The following is a 20,354-nucleotide window of genomic DNA, read 5'->3' as shown; positions in this document are numbered from 1 at the left end:
ACTCTGACATTATGCAAGTCTCTACTGTCTTTTTTCTTTAGCCCTTGCTGTCCCCCTTTTTAAGCAGTTGGAGGACTGATCAGCCTCCGATAAGGGAGTGAGCTTGTGACCAATTAGACATAAAAGGACAGCAGCTGGGAAGGCTCTGGGGCGGGGGGCGGGGGGGGGGATAGATTCTCCCCAATGTACTGAGAGATCTAAGGATAAAGGCTTTGCCTTAAGCCACCAACACGGGGGCCGAGATGTGTAGCTATCCTGCACCCTTGGCAGGAGGGCTGAGTGTCACAGAACTGCAGTTCCATAGCTGTGGGGTTCTAGAGCCTTTGGATCACTGCTGGGGGTTGCCTGCCTACCTCCTGCCCTGAGAATATGAGAGCAGAGTGAGCATTATTACCTGGCTTATATCATAGATAGTAGGGTTTTCTGTTTCTTTTCTGTATCACATGGGTATACTTTCCACTGGACTATTTAAACCAGGTTTTACAACTTCTTTTTTTTTTTTTTTTTTGGTACCGGGGATCGAACTCGGGTCCTTGCACTTGCAGGGGAGGCATCGGAACCACTGAGCTAAATCCCCGGCCCCTAAACCAGGTTTTAAATTCTCGTAGGTCCTTAGAGGCATCCTATTCTGAAGTCATGGTCACAGAATTATCTATTTGCCTCATCCTTCTCTCAAACTGTCCTTCCATCTTGGCCAGTGGCTGCTCTCATCAGTTTGTTCTCAGGACCAACACTGGTTACAGGCCAATCATTTCACCTTTACTAGTTCTCCCCTGAATACTGACATTTATAATCTTACTCCCCCATGAGTTTCTGTGGAAAGAATTAAGTTTCAAAGGATATCAACTATAAGCTTCAGCCTCGTGGGGGTAAAAAGTCAATATTTTTCTTTTAAAACTAGATTTCAATCTCAGTCAAGATACTCTAATTTGAAATCAAGATCCCAGACAAATGAAAAGGTAAAAGTCAAAAAAGTTAAGGCTGAGTTCAATGAGTGTGCACCTGTAGTCCCACTTCACAGGCTGAGAAGGAAAATCTCTTTTAGGATGTTCGAAGCCAGCCTGAACAACATTACCCCATCCCCTCCCCCAAAAAACTTAAACCTGGGTTGTTACAGACTGGAAAAACAAGAATCCCAAGCAAACTCAATGCTGCTTACTGGCAAGGGCATACATCTGGGTACCTTTATAGGTACCCATAGGAGGCTGTGGCTTTGCTATCTTGGAGAAATCAGGCCCTTCTTCAAAGCTATGCAAAAAAGGTGTTTTATAAGCTGCCAGCAAAATACTTGGAGTGGGGCTTGGGGGTGTAGCTCAGTGGTACAGCACTTGGCTAGCATGTGTGAGGCCCTGGGTTCAATCCCTGACACTGAAGGAAAAACAAAACTACCATACAATATCCATCAGAAAAGTCGAAAGGAATGGAGATATTGGCAAACTGATAGACAAAGAAATGAAAGGAAGAAAAAACCTACAAAACAGTCTTGCAATTACTATAAAAGTCCTACCACTTTTGTTTATTCTTTAAAAAAGAGACCCACTTTAAAGCTTCTCAAAGGCTCTTCTGAGTCCTTAAGTAACTTACCTGAACTAGGAAAGTACACAGATTTGCTAAATCTATGTAACTATTAGATCACTGGATGGGTTGGCATTGTTTTGCTACTTTGCAAATACAGTACATTAATTTGTTCTTTGATCATAATATTCACCTCTGCCAAGAATTAGAATGAAAGAGTGGGGTGCTCAAGGAAGAAAATGCTAATCACCAAGTAGTTTGCTGAGTGATGAAAACAGTCATGCTGACAACTACTTACAGCAGTTACATGTGAAGGTGCTGGCTAAAATGTTAAGTGAAACAACAACTGAAGAATCAGGATTTACCCTAGGAAAGCCATGATGAATTAATACTGGCTGGCCTTGGAAAATTTGTTCTTATAATTCACCTCAGTAACAAGTTAAAGGATAAAAAAAAATAAACAAATGAAGTTGACCTAAAACTGTCACTTCAGTAGACATGGAAAAAACCCCCATCTTCATCATGTGTTTAAAAACAAACAGGGCCAAGGATGTAGCTCAGTGGTGCACCACCTGCCTGGCAAGTGTGAGGCCCTGAGTTCAATTCCCAGTACCAAAAAAGAAAAAAGAAAAATAGAAAAACAAACAAGCTGGGCATGATGGTACACACTTGTAATTCTAGCACTCTGAAGGATGAGGCAGGAGGATTACACGTTTGAGTCTAACCTGGGCAATGTAGTGAGACCCTGTAGCAAAACTTCAAAAATTAAAAATGGCTGGGAATAGAGCTCAGTGTGAAGGACCTGGGCTCAATCCCAGTGCTGCAAAAAATAAAATTAAAGCCGGGGATTTAGCTCAGTGGTTCTGCCACCTGACTTGCAAGTGCAAGGATCCGAGTTCGATCCCCAGTACCAAAAAAAAAAAAAATTAAAATAAAAACAAGCAAACAAAACAAGATATTTATTAGCCAAATACCTGAATAACATAACAAAGGCTATATAACAAATGCCTCAAACAAACATATTTAATGAGGAAATGCTAAAGGCTTTCTTTTAAATAAGGTACAAGGCAGGGATCCACCCACCATCACACTTCTACTCAACACTGTACAGTGGAAAAGCTGAAAAGGTCCTGAGATCAGTCACTGGGCAAGTCAGAAGATTCAGTATAGCATTTTACATCCTTCATTATAGTTCTTGTTACAAAGTGTTCCGAATATCATTCAGGCATGGGTTCTCTTAAGTATCATCATTCGAATTCCTTGCTGGTGGATTAGCTGGTAGTCTGCAGTGGGGATATACAATAAGCTATTGTCTGTGCCTTGGGTCAGTATAATTTGTCAAGACCAATACTCAAATTGGAATCTGAAATGTAGTGGTAAAGGAAGAGGGGCCACGAGGAGGTGATTCCTTCAGTGCATTAAGGCATTCTCAAGAGAAGTTGTTGTTCTCAGAAGTCTGAATTAGTGGGCTTTAAAAGGAGCTTGTTAAAAAGTGAGCCTGGCATCTCCCCTCACTATCACACATGTTCCCTCTTTTGCATGTGGCAGCTTTTCTTTCTGCTTCCCCACAGTGAACTGAAGAAGTATGTGTCCTTCATCAGATGTGGCTGCCTGATTTTAGACTTTCCAGTTCCTAGAACTAAAATAAGCCTTTTTTCTTTATGTATTACCCAATTTCAGGTGTTTGTTAAAGGAACTGTGTTTGTTAAACAGAAAACTGACTAAGATTGTCTATTAGGAGGTCTGGTTAATATAAAAGGGCAAGATGATTAGAAGTTTACAAAGTTGCTGCTATTTCAGATCGATATCTCTGTGCACATAAGACAGTGCAATCATAGATCTGAAGTCTTGATATTTATAAGAGAAACTCTATGTGGCACTGTCGTTGGTTTCTCTTGAGGGAAACCGGAGACCCCAGAAAGCACCGACTTTTAAAGAAAGAAAAGGAGACAGCCTGGGGGACGAACAGCAGTTTAATTCCTCTGGGACTATTCAACAATCACAAAGGAAAGAAGCAAGGCTTTTATACACGTAGGAAAGCAGCTTAGTTATTCTGGCTATTGTCTTTCTGATTTTCACCTCTGATGATAACCAGTGACTTTAAGTGACTCACAAAAGCTACAGGAGAATTCACTAGTCCCCTGTTTCCATTCACCAATCCCGTACATCAAAGAGCACACTGCAGCCCTCTTCTTATCAGATAGTTATCAAGAGAGCAGGACAACTTTAGCCAAAAAATCAAGCCCACCGGCCCACCATAAACATCACAGATGTGCATAGTGAGTCGTATCTCTCTTACCACCCGTATCTCTCTTACCACCCGTAGAGTCATTGGGTCGCAGTCCTCTGATCCCAGAAAATGGTAAATAAGAAAACTAGGAAAACCTGTTTTTCTCCTGTGAGACTTTTACAAGGTCTCAAAGTTTTCTGGTATTCTTTTAACAAACAGATTTGTGGAATTTCCCAGAAATGACTTAATTCTCTTAGTTAACAAACTTCTTGTGATCTATTCTTACAACTAGATAGCTGAATTCTACCATTTCCCACATGGCACTATCAGTCACATCTTTTATCTCAGACTCTTACCTAACCACTGGCTTGAATCTTTTCATTCCACTGTATTTGATAATTCTAATTGGGAAGAAATAAGATGCAATATGTGAATAACAGTTTGATTTCATAATGTCTGTAACAGGTTGATTTTAAATGCATATGTTATGCCTTGTACTCTATGGAGAATACAAATACTTTTCCTCCAAATGAGATTAAGTTTATAGCAGAAAACTCTAGATATTATTGTCTTTATTTTGGTAAAGTTAAAAGAAAGGTCAAATCTACCTATAAATGTTTTCATTATCAACCAAGAAAGGATAAAGTTAAAAAATTTTACTCAAGAAATTAGGAAGAAAACCAAAAACATGTACAAAAAGAGGGGCAAAAGAATTAATGAAAGTAGAAATAAATTAATTAGAAATAGAGTAGACAGGGCCGGGGATTTAGCTCAGTGGTTTCGCCGCCTGCTGCGCAAGAGCAAAGATCCAAGTTCAATCCCCGGTACCAAAAAAAAAAGAGAGAGAGAGAAATTAAGAGTAGAATTTATAAACTAATCTAACCAGTTCATTGTATTCATGGAATGTGGCTGGATATACTCTGTTCTTCTGGACAGCAAGATTAAATATTATAATCCTGTCAATACAGGTTTGCATGCATACATAACCATGTGTAAAAATAAAAGAAAAATGTGAAAAGGCATATAGCAAATTGTGGGCAGTTTTTTCTCTAGGTGGTAAGAGTAAAGGTAATTTTTATTTCATTTTTTATACTTTTCTGTATTTACTAAATCTTATGCAATGACTATGATTTTACCAGAAAAAAATAAATTTTTTGGGGGGGGTAACAGGGATCGAACTCGGGTCCTTGTGCTTGTGAGGCAGGTGGCAAATAAATTCTTTTTTAAGATGCCATATTATTTCTCATTGACAATATATTTACTATAATGCCAATCAAAATACCAAAAAGAGATGAGAGATTGACAGAGGACTTCAAGATGCATCTGAGAGACTAGACATTTTGCAAAGGTGTCAGCAAAGAAGAATATTATTCTATTAGGTAATAATGCAAAGCTTCCTTTATCTACGTACAATGCAAAAGAGTTCCTACCTAGTAACAAGTAATGAAATTGCTTCTATACCTTCAAAAAAAATCTGTGGATTTAGAACACAGACAATGAAGAGAACTCCTAACACAATGTATCAATAAGGCTACCAGAAAGCTGACTGCAGAATCAGTGTACACAATGACCAATCTTTAAATGAAGCAATAAAGAAAAGTCTCCTTGTGGGGCATATGGCACAAGTTGCTTCTTGAAACAGTAACAATTCCTGAAATAAGGTGGAAAGATGCTTTTAATCTCCCTTTCCAGTAGACCTGCAAATCATACACCCAGAGCTTGGAGAAGACAAGAAAAGGAAGCCATCTCTTTGCACCTTCCTAGGACCTCTCAGTGAGGTAAGCAGAGTATTATACAATCACTATCAATCTTGGCTCACATAATGAAATTCCAGACCAATCAAAAGGTTATTAAAAATGAAAGAACTGATCATTTATTTGACCTTGAGCTGGGGAACGTGTTTCCAAGCTAAAAATGAAAGGAAATGATAAAACAGATTTGGATGACATAATTTAATATCAAGTGTTGGCAAGGGCTGAGGAAAACAAGCGCTCTCATGTACTGCTGGTGGGAACAAATTGGCATGATATTTCTGGAAGGCAATATGGCTGAATGTGTTGAAAGTCTTTAAATGTTTATGCTCTTTGACGCACTAAGTCAACGTCTAGGAATTTTTCCTAAAGAAATAATCAGATATTTATAACACTGAAAGATCTGAAAGAACACAGACATCCAACAATATATATATTTTCAACAACAAAGAACTAAGTGAATATAAAATAATTATATAATAAAATATTATCTGGCCTTTAAAAGGAGATTAAAGAGTATTTGATGGTGAGAATATGCTTAGAAAATAAATGCACCAAAAATTACTAACATGTACCAGGCTGGTTCTAAACTTTAATTTTTTTGTGGGGATTGAACCCAGGGCCTTGTGCATACCAGGCCATCACTATACCTCTGAACCATCCGTGGGTGTGAACATACACACACAAATACATATTTGGAAGAAAACACCAAAACAGTGGCTTGTTATTTCTTGGCAGAAAACCAGGATGATTTTAACTGTCTGTTACTAGCAGCTAAAAGAATACTGAAAGACCTGGATAATCCTTATTCAATCTTGTTCAAGGCTCAGTTCAGTTGCCACCTCTTTAGGACTCCTCTCTCCTGACTCCAATATTATACTTAGAATCCCTCCTTTGTACTATAGACTGGGCAAAAACTTCCTAGTATTCCTTTCTTATTTTCTGTGATGTTCAGACCCAAAACCACAGCCTCTACTCATGTGAGGCAAGCTCTCTGCTGAACTACACCCCGTCTTTTGATATTTCTCATCCCTGTATCATCCTGTCTGATATGATTTACTATAACACCAGTATTCTTTGAATTGCTCATTGCCAGAAATTTGAGTTTTTCCCTTTTAAATCCTCAGTGCCAATCTGTCTGGAATCTAAACAGGTCTTTGAGCTACAATGTTGGATTTATTAACGAAACTGAACAAATGATTTCCTCTGCTCTGCAAATTTAAAGGTCAAGGAGACAAACATTAACAAGGATGAACAAATATCAGTAAAACAATATCTCTTCTTACCTTAGCTAGCAGGCTTGAAATGTGTTTAATTTCACCATTTGCTTTTAGCAATTCTTGTCTGAGCTCAGTGCAAGAAAGTTCCAGCTGATCTTTCTCAGCTCTAGCTACTTTCAACATTTCCTGAAGTTCACAGTTCTCCGCTGTTTGCCCCAAGAAACTACTGGTCTCCATGGCTTTTTGTTTCTCACCTTCCAGGTGAGCCTTCAAAGACCCATTCTCCATCTTCAAGCCTTCCAAGGTAACTCTACATTCTTCCAAAGTTTTGGTCATCACATTATTATTACACCGTTCTAGTTCTAGGAAGCCATTCAGTTTTTCATTTTCTTCTTTCAGGTGCTTGATCATGTCCAAAGCTCCTTGGTTTTCTTCTTCAACCTTCCGTAAGCTACAGGTCAACTGCTGCTGAATGTTGAGCAGCTTTTCTCTTTCAAAGCGGCTTTTCTCAAGAATATCTGTGCATTTCTGCTCTAGCTCAAGGATTTTCCCTTCTTGGGCACTGGGCTCATCATTCTTCACTCGCTCTTGTAAAAGGTTTATCAGTTTCTCGTTTTCTTGACTTAGCTGCTCTGCCCTCTCTCGATGCTGGTGGAAGGACGTTTCTAAAATAGTTTTCTCATCCACTAGCTTCTCATTCTCAGCTGTCAGTTCCTGCACCATTTGTTGCTGATCTGATAACTCTTGTAGAGTGGCCTGTAGCTCCTCTGCAGTGCTGTGGTGATTCTCTTCCATCTTCTGTATCTTTTCTGTAAGGGAAGCAAGGGACAGCTCACTTGCATTGTTTGGAGAATTCCCAGTGGTTGAAAACTTGGAGTTCTTAAAAGGGTTGCTGGTGGAGGACAGGGGCCGAGACGGGGTATCAGTGATGATATGCTCAAAATCTGAGGCATCTGGTGACAAAGAAGCTTTGGTAACATCACTGCTTGAAGAACCGGATGTCCGTAACATATTTCCATATGTGTTTTTCTTATACTCATCAATTTCACTTGACAGTTCATTTCTGGTTGGGCTTCCAAAGCTTGACTCTTGAGTTATAGATGTTGGGCAGCTGCTATCACCAGTGTGACTTGCTGCCCCTTCTGAATTTGGTGAATCCTCAAGGTAAGTCAGTTTTTCCTTCAAGATCTGGTTATCTTCTTCTAGGTCAGCAAGCTCTTTCTGAAAGGTCTTGTTCTTCTCTTCAAGGGTTCTTATCAAAGGTTCTGTGTTTCCTGGTGGAACTGATGTTCCATCTGAACTTTGATCTGAAGCATCAGTCCCCTCGGTGCTCAGGGCCCTTCTTTCCTTGCATTTCTTTAGTTCGCTTCGAAGCCTGTTGATTTCATTATCTTTGGTTTTGGCTTCTGCTATAAGTTCCCGAACTCGGGATTCAAGCACAGCCTTCTCTCCTGCTTCGTTCTCTTGCTTTAGTTTTGTAGAAGTGGTCCTCAGGTGCTTAGTAGGGGTGTGAGTGCAGGAGGAAGTTGGACTGGACCCTGATTTCCTTGGGTTGGAGGGACCTCGTGCCACAGACCTCTCTCTTGAGACAGTTACTGAGAGTTCCCGGGGAGTTGGGATGCCTGTCCGTTTGGTTGTTGGAACAGCCACTAAAGACAGAAACAGGAAAAAAAAAAATGAGGGGGGAAAAAAGAGCAAGCGTTTTTGTAACAAAAGCCAAATGACTTCAAAACACATTGCACAGTAAATGGTATGACTGTCATCCTTCATCCATTTCCTACTCCTCTAGATAGTTACCCAGTTCCAATTGGAGTTTCTGTACCTTCTTCTACCACCCTATTCGTAGATGGGAAAGTGACTCCTAGCATGAGCTGCTCAGTAAGTACAATCCTAACCCCAGCCACAGTTGCTGTTCAAGGCTTGGCACATACCTACATTAAGTTCAGTGAACACAAGGAAAATTTCCAGGGAAGGCTGTAAACATCACTGGACATCAGTGAGAGAGCAGGTAGATATGGAAATGGTTGGCCACCACCTTGCCCTCATAGGAGGAAGGTGAGACTGCAGACGACAGGGTAGAAAGAAACCAAATTCTTAATGGTATTGTTGAGCTGCTAAGTCAAATCAACTGTGAATATTGGCCTACTGGTGGTCTTCCAGTATATACAAACAAATACATATGCTCATACATAAATCATCTTGAATGAGGGCTTTCTGCAACTTGTAATTTAATACAGGTGAACTGATAACATGGCAACTATACAGCCTTTTGACAAAATATATTTATTACGTATTTCTCAATAAAAACTTGTAGAAAACATCATTATCAACATATTTTGACTGAGCACAGGTTTAAGAAATCAAAAGAAGGAAAAAAAAAAAAAGAAATCAAAAGAAGGGCTAGGCATGTAGCTCAATAGTACAGCAGCACTTCCCTAGTATGTACAAGGCCTAGGTTCCAGCACTGAAAGAATTTCAAAAAAAAAGAGGAAAAGAAAGGAAAAAAAAAACCCTTAAGAAATCAGAAGATATAAACAATACTAAAATCAGACTGATCTGACCAAGTGTTCTATCACTTTTAACAAGTGGAAACCATGTGCTCATTTGTATGCATAGAAACAAAAATAAATGCGATAAAGGATGTATTATGTGTATCTATAGAACAGCTAAAAATGTTAAAGGAATTTATATGACAGAAATAATACAGAATTTAAAATTCATATAATGAGAAATGTAAGATGTATCTAATTTTAAAATGTTTTAATCCACACTACATTAAAGACAATACCAAAAAAAAATTAAGTGGTGAAAACCCAGACATCAATCTCCTTTATGTTCTGGAATTGAAGCTTACTTCTAAGGCTACAGGGAAATGAGAACTCTGAATCTAGTAACAAATGCAAGACATTTGATGAGTCCAGACTGATTGCTATAACTTGGGAAGGGATTGTCTCTGATAACAAAGGATTACAGAAGTGACCACCAATCTCTAGGTCTCTACAGTATAGGAAGTGAGTATGGGAGAATATAGATTCAGAATGGCTGCACCCTGGTGCTAATACAAATTTGGAGCCCAGCCTGACCCAGCTGCTCCAAACTCACTACCAAGATTGTGAGCAGACACGAGAGCTGCTACTCTAAAAGGCTGACTCAGCAATGATGGGGTATAGGCAGATAGCAGCATTGCTCAGCTTCTAGCATGGAGTCCTCCTGAAATCATCATATCATCAAGGCCAAGCTATCATTAATACAGAGAAACTACAGTTTGGGGGGGTTTTTTTGGTACCAGGGATCGAACTCAGGACCTTGTGCTTGTGAGCCAGGCATGGTGCCGCTGAGCTAAATCCCTGACCCCAGAAACTAGTTTTTAAATTAACTTTTCTAAATTAAGCTCCTGGGACACTGAGTACTATAACAGATTAAAAAAAAAACACCTCTAGGCATCCAGATGTCTCATTTATATCATATTAAATTTCTCAATGAAGAAATGATTTAATTATTCTTGTAAAATGAAGATTAAAAGCACTAAGCAATAAAATGTCTTAATAATGCCAATTCTCTAGAATGAAATCACCTTGGCAAGGACCCTTATAAAAACTGGAAGGTAATGAAGGTTTCACTGTAACTATGGTCCAACAGGAAACCCCAGGACTGATTATCACACCAGCATCTTCCATTCCTAAAATACCACTAAAATAGGGCTCTTCTCCCTCTTTCCCTACTTCTTCCCTTTTCTCCATTCCTTTCTTTCCCCCTCCCTCCATCCACTCCTCCTTTCCACTTTCAGTCATTTGTTGGTTTCAACGATGAGGAAAACTCAAATAGAACAGCATATCAACTTTGTCATATTTTTAGCTAGAGTTTAACTCCTTTTTTCTGCCAAATCTTACTCAGTCCTCCTAAATGCTACCTATGCCTTATCTACTCAGATTATTTTCTTAAACAGCAAATCACAGTTTATTTATGAAATATAACTCATTGTGTAACTACAGAATATTAAGTCTAGTTGTATTACATATGTTCTTTCTTTCTTTCTTTTTTTTTTTTGGTACTGGGGATCGAACTCGGGACCTTGCACTTTCAAGGTAGGTGACAGAACCACTGAGCTAAATCCCCGGCCCCATTACATATGTTCTTTAAAAAAAAAACTGTTGCTGTTTTCTAAAGGCTCTTCCCATTTCTGCATACATCATTTCAGAAAGTACAAGGAGCAGAGAGCACATTTAGAGAGCTGTTAAAATCATCATCTGACCACACCAAGACTGGTACCTGGCTGCTCTGGCAGTGAGAGACAGCCCAACATACCTGCTCTGGTTACTCAAGGAAAGAAGTAAAGTGGCCTGCATGATGTAATAAACTGGAAGGAGCCTACCCCCAGGAGTCTCCTTCAAATACAGACAGTCTCAATTTACAATGGGCTGACTTACAATAATGCAAAGGTGTAAATATAAAGCCATTCAGAAAAAAAAAATTTTTCTTCGGAGACAAGGTCTCGCTATGTGATTCAAGCTGGCCTTGAATTCACTACGTAGCCCAGGCTGGCCTTAAACTCTTGGTGATCCTCCTGTCACAGCCTCCTAGTGCTAGGATTGCAGGCATGTGCCACCATGCCTACTCAGAAAAATGTTGTTTTTCCCTTTTAGTGCAGGCTTCAATAAATCATAAATATTCAATACTATGTTATAAAATAGTCATTGTTTAGCTGAATTTTGCCCAGATCTAAGCTAACGTAAATATACTCAGTAAGTTTAAAGTGGGCTAGATTAAGCTATGTTCAAAAAATTATGTGTATCAAAGGCACTTTTAACTTAGTGTGTTTTCAACATATGATGGATGATCAGGACATACCCTATTGTAAGCTGAGGGACAGCATATCTGTCCTGTAAATTAAGTCTCTTTGCTAAGCAATACATCCTGAAGATGGTCACATCCCCTTATATAACACATCATATCAAGGTAACAGTGGGGATAGAGAGAGAACTAGGCCAGAAGAACAGGGGCTGGCTCAGTCAGCACCCGCATGTCTTCTACCCTCTTCCCAACCTCCTATTCACTGCCACCCAGAAGGCTGTCTGTTTGAATGCTGAGGTAAAAACAAGCTGCACCTCATAATTATGAAGAACAATACACTAAATGAAATGTTTAATATGTTACATTTTAAAATGCCAGTGAAAGTTATACTATGGTTTATCAACAGTATACTCCAAGTACTCCACAATGTATCCTCCCCCCAGGTGAAGAAGCCTTTGTTCTTGTTGGCATCTGTGTAACAGTCCAATGACCTGACCTATCTTCCGCCCATACAGACCATGATTTGGCCCAATCTTGTGTTTGCCTCCCTTTCTCACTGTGTGGCAGACATCTACAGAAAAATATTCTTGCTTTCCTCAACATCACCCAATTTTTGTTACTAGCACAATGAAAGTTGCCACTCAGAAGCCAGACGTCTCGTTCTCTTTTTTTATTATAACTATTTTCCTGGTGATTTTACTCAACCCTGTGATTGAGGTTACTCTCACCAACCCTTAAGGAAGACTCTGAAATTAACTCTTATATGGACCTCTTTTCAGAGCAATGGATCTGAAAATCAAGCTAAACAATTGAGAAGCATAACTAAATTATCACAAAAGCTTCTCAAACTACACAAAAGGGAAATGAAGACTAAAAAAAAACTGAACAAAATGTGCAAAGGGGTTCAGAAGCTATGAAAGGGAGAAGGCTAATTTTATAGGCCACTCAGGGAAGTTCTCACCAATGATAGGTTTGAGATTCATGGTAGCATGTACCATGAAAACAAGGTCAGGGCTGTACCACCGCTCCCAGCACTGAGGAGGTGAGCCACTCCGACGCCAGCAGCACTCCCCACTTCTTCGAAATGAGAAGACATGTAAACAAGCCTCAAAACCAGACTTTCAGATCACCTACATCAACCACAAAGGGAAATGAGATGAAACAATCTGATACTCAATCACAGGGACGCTCTGAACTGGAAATGAAAGAGGATCTGGAAAAAATGAAATCAGAAATAATTTCTCAGATAACAGCAGAGGTTGTGCTCATAGTGCAAGACTTGATTAATAAATCTAGAGAGGACACAGATAAAAAAAGAGAGGAGCTCAGGAACATGATGGAATCCCAACATAGGAAACAAATGGAATCCATAAAACACATGCAAACAGATTTCCAGGAGATTAAAAACTCCACTGAAAGTCTACGCAGCAGAATGAGCCAATGTGAGGACAGAATTTCAGATACAGAAGATAAGATTTCAATTAGAGACCGGGAAAATAAAAATTTCTTTAAAAATGTAACGGACCACAAGAAATCAATCCAGCAGCTGCTAGACAATGCAAAGAATAACATAAGACTGATCAGAGTCAATAAAGAAACAGGAGAGAGTGCAGATAACATAAAAAAACTGTTCACAGAAGTGATGGCAGAAAACTTCCCAAGCAGGGGAAAAGAACTTGAAATACAGGTAAGTGAGGCATATAGGACTCCAACTAGCCTTCATCAAAAACAATCTACACAAAGGCATATAATTGTTAAGATTCCAGAAACCCAACAGAAAAACAAAATTCTACAAGCAGTTACAGAAAAGAAACAAATCACATACAAAGGAAAGCCTATCAGAATCACAACAGACTTCTCAACACAAACCCTCAAGGCAAGAAGAGCTTGGAGTGACCTATTCCAAGCCCTAAAGGAAAACAGCCTCCAACACAGACTGATGTACCCTATAAAATTGATGGAGAAATAAGATACTTTCATGACAAAGAGCACCTTAGGAACTTCATGAATACCAAATCAGCACTCCAAAAAATTTTAGACAAAATCCTAGGAAATGATGAAGATCACAACCACAGGAAACCCAGCAGAATGAATCCATCAGGCATGACAAGAAATTAAACGTAAAAGAGGAGAATCCAACAAAAAGAAAAAGTGATGACAAGGATAAGTCAATACGTATCAGTCATAACCATCAATGTTAATGGTCTCAATTCACCAATCAAAAGAAATAGACTGGCAGAATAGGCCAAGAAGCAAAATTCAACAATATGCTACATACAAGAAACACACTTAATTCAAAAAGAAACTCATAGACTGAAAGTTAAAGGGTGGAAAACAATACTCCATGTGACAGGAACCTGAAAAAAAAGCAGGGGTCGCTATCCTCTTTGCAGATCAAGTGGATTTCAAACCAACACTGATTAAGTGAGACAAAGAAGGACACTACATCCTTGTAAAGGGAACAATCCAAGAGGAAGAGATAACAATCATAAATATATATGCACCAAACACTAGTTCACCCAACTATATAAAACAAATACTAACGGACATGAAAAATCATATAAGGATTAATACAATAGGAGTAGGGGATCTCAATATCCCACTGTCACAAGTAGATAGATCAATTAGAGAAAAAATAAACAATGAAATACTAGAACTCAATCAAATTCTTGAACAAATGAACTTAACAGATGTTTACAGAGTATTCCACCCCACAAAATCAGAATACACATTCTTTTCAGCTGCACATGAGTCATTATCCAAAATGGACCACCTACTCACTCATAGAACATGTTTAAGTGCAAAGGAACTGAAGTTATCCCCTGTATATTATCAGACCATAGAGAGATGAAATTGGAGATCAATAGCAAAAGAAACTGCAAGAATTTCATAAACACATGGAAACTGAACCACACAGTTCTGAATAACAAATGGGTCACAGAGGAAATTAAAGAAGAAAGTAGACGGTGCCTACCATTAAATGACAATGCCAATACAACATATTGAAATCTAAGGGACACAATGAAAGCAGTCTTATGGGGGAAATTCAGAGCAGTGAATACTCATATTAGGAAAACACAGTGAGCCAAATTAAACAAACTGATGCTGAACCTCAAGCTTCTACAAAAAGAAGAGCAAGACAAACCCAAAGCTCATATAAGGGAGGAAATTATAAAGATCAGAGCAGAAATCAATGCAATGGAGACTAAGAGAATGATACAAAAAATTCAATGAAGCCGAGTTGGTTCTTTGAAAGAATCAACAAAATCGACAAACCCTTACCCAACCTTACCAGAAAAAAAAAAAAAGGAAAGAAAAGGCCCAAATCCATGCAATTAGGAATGAAAAGGATGAAATTACAACACAACCACCAGAAATCCAGGGGATCATCAATACCTAATTCCAGAACCTATACGCCAATAAGATGGAAAACACAGAAGAAATGGACAGATTCCTGGATACATATGAATTACCAAAGTTGAACGAAGAAGACCTAAAAATTCTAAACAACCCAGTATCAATCAATGAAATTGAAAATGTAATTAAAAACTTACCAACTAAGAAAAGCCTGGTCCTGATGGCTTCACTGCTGAATTCTACAAGACATTTAGAGAGGAACTACTGCCACTACTGTTTACACTCTTCAATGAAATTAAAAGGGAAGCAATACTCCCAAATTAATTCCTGGAAGCAAGCATCACCTTGATCCCCAAAGCAGAGAAAGACCCAAATGAAAAAGAGAATCATAGGTCAATCTCATTAATGAACATAGATGCAAAAATCCTTAATAAGATACTGGCAAATAAGATGCAGAAGATCATCAACAAGATCATACATCCTGACCAAGTGGGATTCATCCCAGGGATGCAGGGATGGTTCAACATATGCAAATCAATAAATGCAATACACTATATCAACAGAACCGCAGACAAAAACCATATGGTCATCTCTATTAATGCAGAAAAATCATTTGACAAAATCCAACATGCATTTATGATAAAAACTCTACAAAAAACTGGAATATCAGATGGTCTACCTCAATCTGATAAAAGCTATCTATGAAAAACCAACAGCCAATATCATACTAAATGGTCAAAAACTGAAATCCTTCACACTAAAATCAGGAACTAGACAAGGATGTTCACTATCACCACTCCTGTTCAATATAGTTTTGGAAACATTAGCCACTGCAATTAGACAAGAGAAAGAAATAAAAGGAATAAAGATAGGAAATGAAGACGTCAAATTGTCATTATTTGCAGATGACATGATACTCTATACAGAAGACCCCAAGAATGCCACCAAAAGTCTTCTAGACTTAGTAACCAAATTCAGGAAAGTTGCTGGATACAAGATCAACACACAAAGTAATCAATAGCTTTCCTCTAGATGAAAAACAAACTCAGAGAGAAAAATAGGGCAAATAATTCCTTTGACAATAGCATCCAAAAAACTGAAATACCTAGGAATAAACCTAACAAAAGAAATCAAAGACCTCTTCTCTGAGGGCTGGGATTTAGCTCAGTGGTTTCATTGCCTGGTGCGCAAGCGTAAGGACCCGAGTTCGATCCCCAGTACTAAAAAAAAAAAAAAAAGACCTCTTCTCTGAAAACTATAGCACTCTGAAAAGAGAGACTGAAGATGATATCAGAAAATGGAAAGACATCCCTTGCTCCTGGATAGGAAGGATCAACATAGTGAAAATGGCCATACTTCCAAAACTGCTATATAGATTCAAGGCAATCTCAATCGAGATCCCAGAAGCATACTTCACAGACCTTGAGAAAACAATCTAAAAATTCATTTGGAACAAGAAGAGACCCAGAATAGCAAAAGAAATTCTAGGCAACAGAGACATGGCAGGGGGTATCACAATCCCCAGCTCGAAACTATACTACAAAGCTACTGTGATTATAAACAAAAAACAAACAAACAAACCCCAACATGATAATGGCAAAGAAACAGACCTGAGGACCAGTGGAACAGATTAGAAGATGCAGAAACAACCCCAGACACACTCAGCCACCTCATGTTTAACAAAGGAGCCGGACACCCTCACTGGAAGAAAGAACCTCTTTAATAAATGGTGCTGGAAAAATTGGGTTTCAAGTTTCCAACGATTAAAACTAGACCTATATCTCTCACCATGCACTCAACTAAAATCTAAATGGATTGAAGATCTAAATATCAAAACAGAAATGCTGAACTGGCTGGAAGAGAGTTTAGGAAGAACTCTTGAAGACAATGGTGTAGGAAAAGATTTTATGAATATAACCTCAGTTGCCCGTGAACTAGCACAATCAATGAACAAGTGGGATCTCTTCTTACTAAAATGTTTCTGCCCAGCAAGAGAAACCACTAACAGAGTGAAGAGACAACCCACAAAGTGGGAAAAAATTTTCACCTGCTGTTCCTTAGACAATAGTCTACTATCTAGAATCTATAAAGAATTTAAAAAATCAGACCTCCCAAATTTAAAGACCCAATCTAAAAATGGGCATCTGAAATGAAGAGACATTTCTCAGACAAAGAAGTAGAAGTAGCAAATAAACATATGAGAAAATGTTCAACATCACTGGTCATTCAAGAGATGCAAATGAAAACAATGCTTGAGATTCCACCTCACCCCAGAAAGAATGTCTGCTATCATGAAATCAACCAATAACAAATGCTGTCGGGGCTGTAGGGAAAGAGGAACCTGCTTCACTGCTGGTGGAAGTGCAGACTGGTGCAACCACTGTAGAAATCAGTATGGAGATACCTCAAAGAACTAGGACTGCAAGTCCCATTTGACCAAGCCATTCCCCTGCTGGGTATCTTCCCAAAAGAATTAAAAGAATCATACCACAGTGATATATGTGCACCCATGTTCACAGCAGCACAGTTTATAATAGCTAAAACTTGGAAGCAGCCCAATTGCCCATCAACTGGAGACTGGATAAAGAAAATATACTTTTTTAATAGAATGGAATATTACTCTGCCATAAAAAATGAGAAATTAGACATTTATAGCTAAATGGATGCACACTGAAGCAATACTCTTAAGTGAAATAAACAGTACATACATGTGTAAATACCAAATAGTTTCTCTAATGTGAGAAACTGAAAGTGTAAATAAGGACTAAAAGGTATAATAGATAATGTGAAATTAGAAAAAAAGGTGCAAAGGGGAAGGGGAAGTGGGAGGGGTAGGAGAAAGGAAAGAAGGTAATGGAATTAATATGAGAAAATGAAAAAACAGAAACAAAGTCTTTGTAAATAGGGAGGGATGGAGGAGTTGAAGGGAGGCAGGGAAAGAGGGAAAAAATATGAACCAAGAGAGAGTATTTAAAGGTGCAAATTTTCAATGATGAATGTCATTATATTGTATACTGGAAATGTACCAAGAAATAAACATAATTACAGAAAAAGCTCTAAAAATTTTTAAATGCTTGACAAACTAAATGATTCAATAGGAGAGATGAAATGCAAAACAAAGGAATTCTCCTAATGTGTAGAAGAAAATGACGAGATGGAAATAGAAAAGATAAAAGACACAAGGGTTAGCCCAGAAAATAACCACCAGTTAACAGAAGTTCCAGAAACAGACCAATGTAATAACAGCAGAGGAAATTATCAAAGAAGGAAGAGAATTCTCCAAAGTTGAAAAACATGACTTTCTAGAATGCATGTCAAACAAAATCATTGGGGGAAAAAAAATCCACAGAGATAAATATTTTATTATTTAATTTAATTTATTTATTTTAGTTATTTTTTAAAAAATTTTATTTATTTGGTACCGGGGAATCGAACGCCGGTCCTTGTGCTTGCGCAGCAGGCGGCGAAACCACTGAGCTAAATCCCCGGCCCCGAGATAAATTTTTTTAAAGCTTCAGAATACCAAAACTTTTTAACAGTTTGAGGATCGCTTCTCGGCCTTTTGGATAAGATAAAGTGTAACAGTTTGAGGAAAGGGTGCAGTCTGAGAATGAGATATACCATCATCATTTATTAGCAATACTGAATTCTAGAAGACAACAAATACCTTCAAAGTTCTGAGTAAAGAAATGATTTTCAACCTAGAATTCTATACCCAACTGAACTACAAATCAAGCACAGAGCTTAAAAAATACATTGTAGAAAAAAAAAATACATTGTAGCCCGGGGCTTTAGCTCAGTAGTACCACTCCTACCTCTCAAGCGCAAGGTCCTCAGTCTGATCCCCGGTACCGCAAAAAAATAAAAAAATTGTAAAGCACAAAAAGACTCAGAAAATTAAACGGCCAATACCCTAATGAAGTTATTTGAGGGTGTGCTTCAGCAAAAGAAGGGAGTAAACCAACAAGGAAGAGGGCAAGTGATACAGGAAGCAGGGGCTCCACCACATGAAACCAGCTAAAGGGAAGTCTCAAAATGATTCCCAAGAACAAGTCTGGAAAATATTTCTAGACTGGCTCAAGAGGAAAAAGTGCCACAGAAGAGAAGTTTCCTCAAGAGAGCATCTGACTGGATGAAGAGTATGGAAAAATGAGATGGTGAAAAATAGACACAGTGAAAAAACAAGAAACTACATAAAAATAAGATGCGTAGGACAACAAATAAAACTAACACATGACTTCACTCTGCAGGGAAAAATAGATATGTAGTCACAATGACATCAATACCACTTAAACTGACCTGTACAAAGAAGGTGAAAGAATATTTTCTAGAACATTTGAACGTTATCATGCCTACAGGCAAAAAAGATGAAGTACAGATGAAAAAAATTGAAAGGTAGAGAAGGTAGGGTGGAGAAAGCTGGCAGAGAGGATAGTGGCAATAATACTCATCCTCACCTTACAGAGAGTTAAAGATAATACGTACGCATATAAAACAAGAAATGAAGGTGAAGTACCTTATAAAAGTGACAACAAATCAACTTATGACATAATATTTATGACATATTAAATGTTCTTCTATCATAGCACACATCAAAAACTACACAAATTTGAAAAAGCTAACAACAGCAATGTCAAGAGAACAAGACAAGCCACAGATTGGGGGAAAAAAGATATTTGCAAATAAAAGAGCTGATAAAGGATGATTATCTAAAAATGTATAAAGAACTCTTAAAACTCAACAATGAGAAAACAAACATAAAAATGGAAAAAAGATCTGAACATTTTTATCAAAGAAGAAATACAGATGGAAAATGAGCATATGAAAAGCTGTTCCATATCACATACCATTAAAGAATTCCAAATTAAAACAACAGTGAGACACCACTACATGCCAATTAGGATTGCTAAAATCCCAAACACAGACAACACCAAATCCTGGCAAGGATGTGGAATAATGGAAACTCTCATTTACTGCTGGTGGTACAGCCACTCTGGAAGACAGTTTGGTGGTTTCTTAAAAAAACTAGTACTTGTATTATCCAATTCAATAGTCACACTCCTTGGTATTAAACCAAATGAGCTGAAAACATTATATTCACAAAACAAATAAAAAACAGCACACTGACATTTACAGAAGCTTTACTCATAATTGTCAAAACCTGAAAGCAACTAAAAAGTCCTTCAGTAGGTGAACAGATAAACTCTGGTACATACACACAGTGGAATATTATTCATTACTAAAAGGAAATGAATTATCAAGCTGTTTATTCACTTTTCTGTCACTATAACAAATACCTAAGATAATCAATTTATAAAGAGAAAAGATTTATTTTGGCTCACAGTTCAGTCTATGATGAATCGGCCTTGTCACTTTTGACCTGTGGTAGCCCGACACAGAGGGAACACATGGCAGAGCAAACCTGTTTACCCTCTTGCTAGGAAAGCAACACAAAGAGAAAGAGGACATAGTCCAAAATCTCCTTGAAAA

General features: G+C 38.2%; 1 protein-coding gene across 19 annotated transcripts in view; it reads right to left on the bottom strand.

Annotated features, from left to right (window-relative positions):
* Positions 1 to 20,354, bottom strand: part of LOC101705037 (cytospin-B) — a 394,241-nt gene that overhangs the window by 170,784 nt on the left and 203,103 nt on the right. For all 19 annotated transcript variants that reach the window (XR_015443362.1, XM_087192079.1, XM_087192080.1 and 16 more), the window contains one exon: positions 6,783 to 8,365. Coding sequence is in view for 18 of the 19 variants with exons in the window: in XM_087192079.1 (XP_087048205.1) it covers positions 6,783 to 8,365 (1,583 nt within the window). In the remaining variant the exon portion in view is untranslated. The remainder of the gene's footprint in view (positions 1 to 6,782; positions 8,366 to 20,354) is intronic.

The sequence above is a fragment of the Heterocephalus glaber genome, unplaced genomic scaffold (genome assembly GCF_053883595.1).
Source record: "Heterocephalus glaber isolate CG9 unplaced genomic scaffold, H.glaber_assembly_v1.0 deba00001565, whole genome shotgun sequence".
NCBI classification, from domain to species: Eukaryota; Metazoa; Chordata; class Mammalia; order Rodentia; family Bathyergidae; genus Heterocephalus; species Heterocephalus glaber.
The sequence above is the reverse complement of the archived record's forward strand: the minus strand, read 5'-3'. Positions and strand labels throughout refer to the sequence as shown.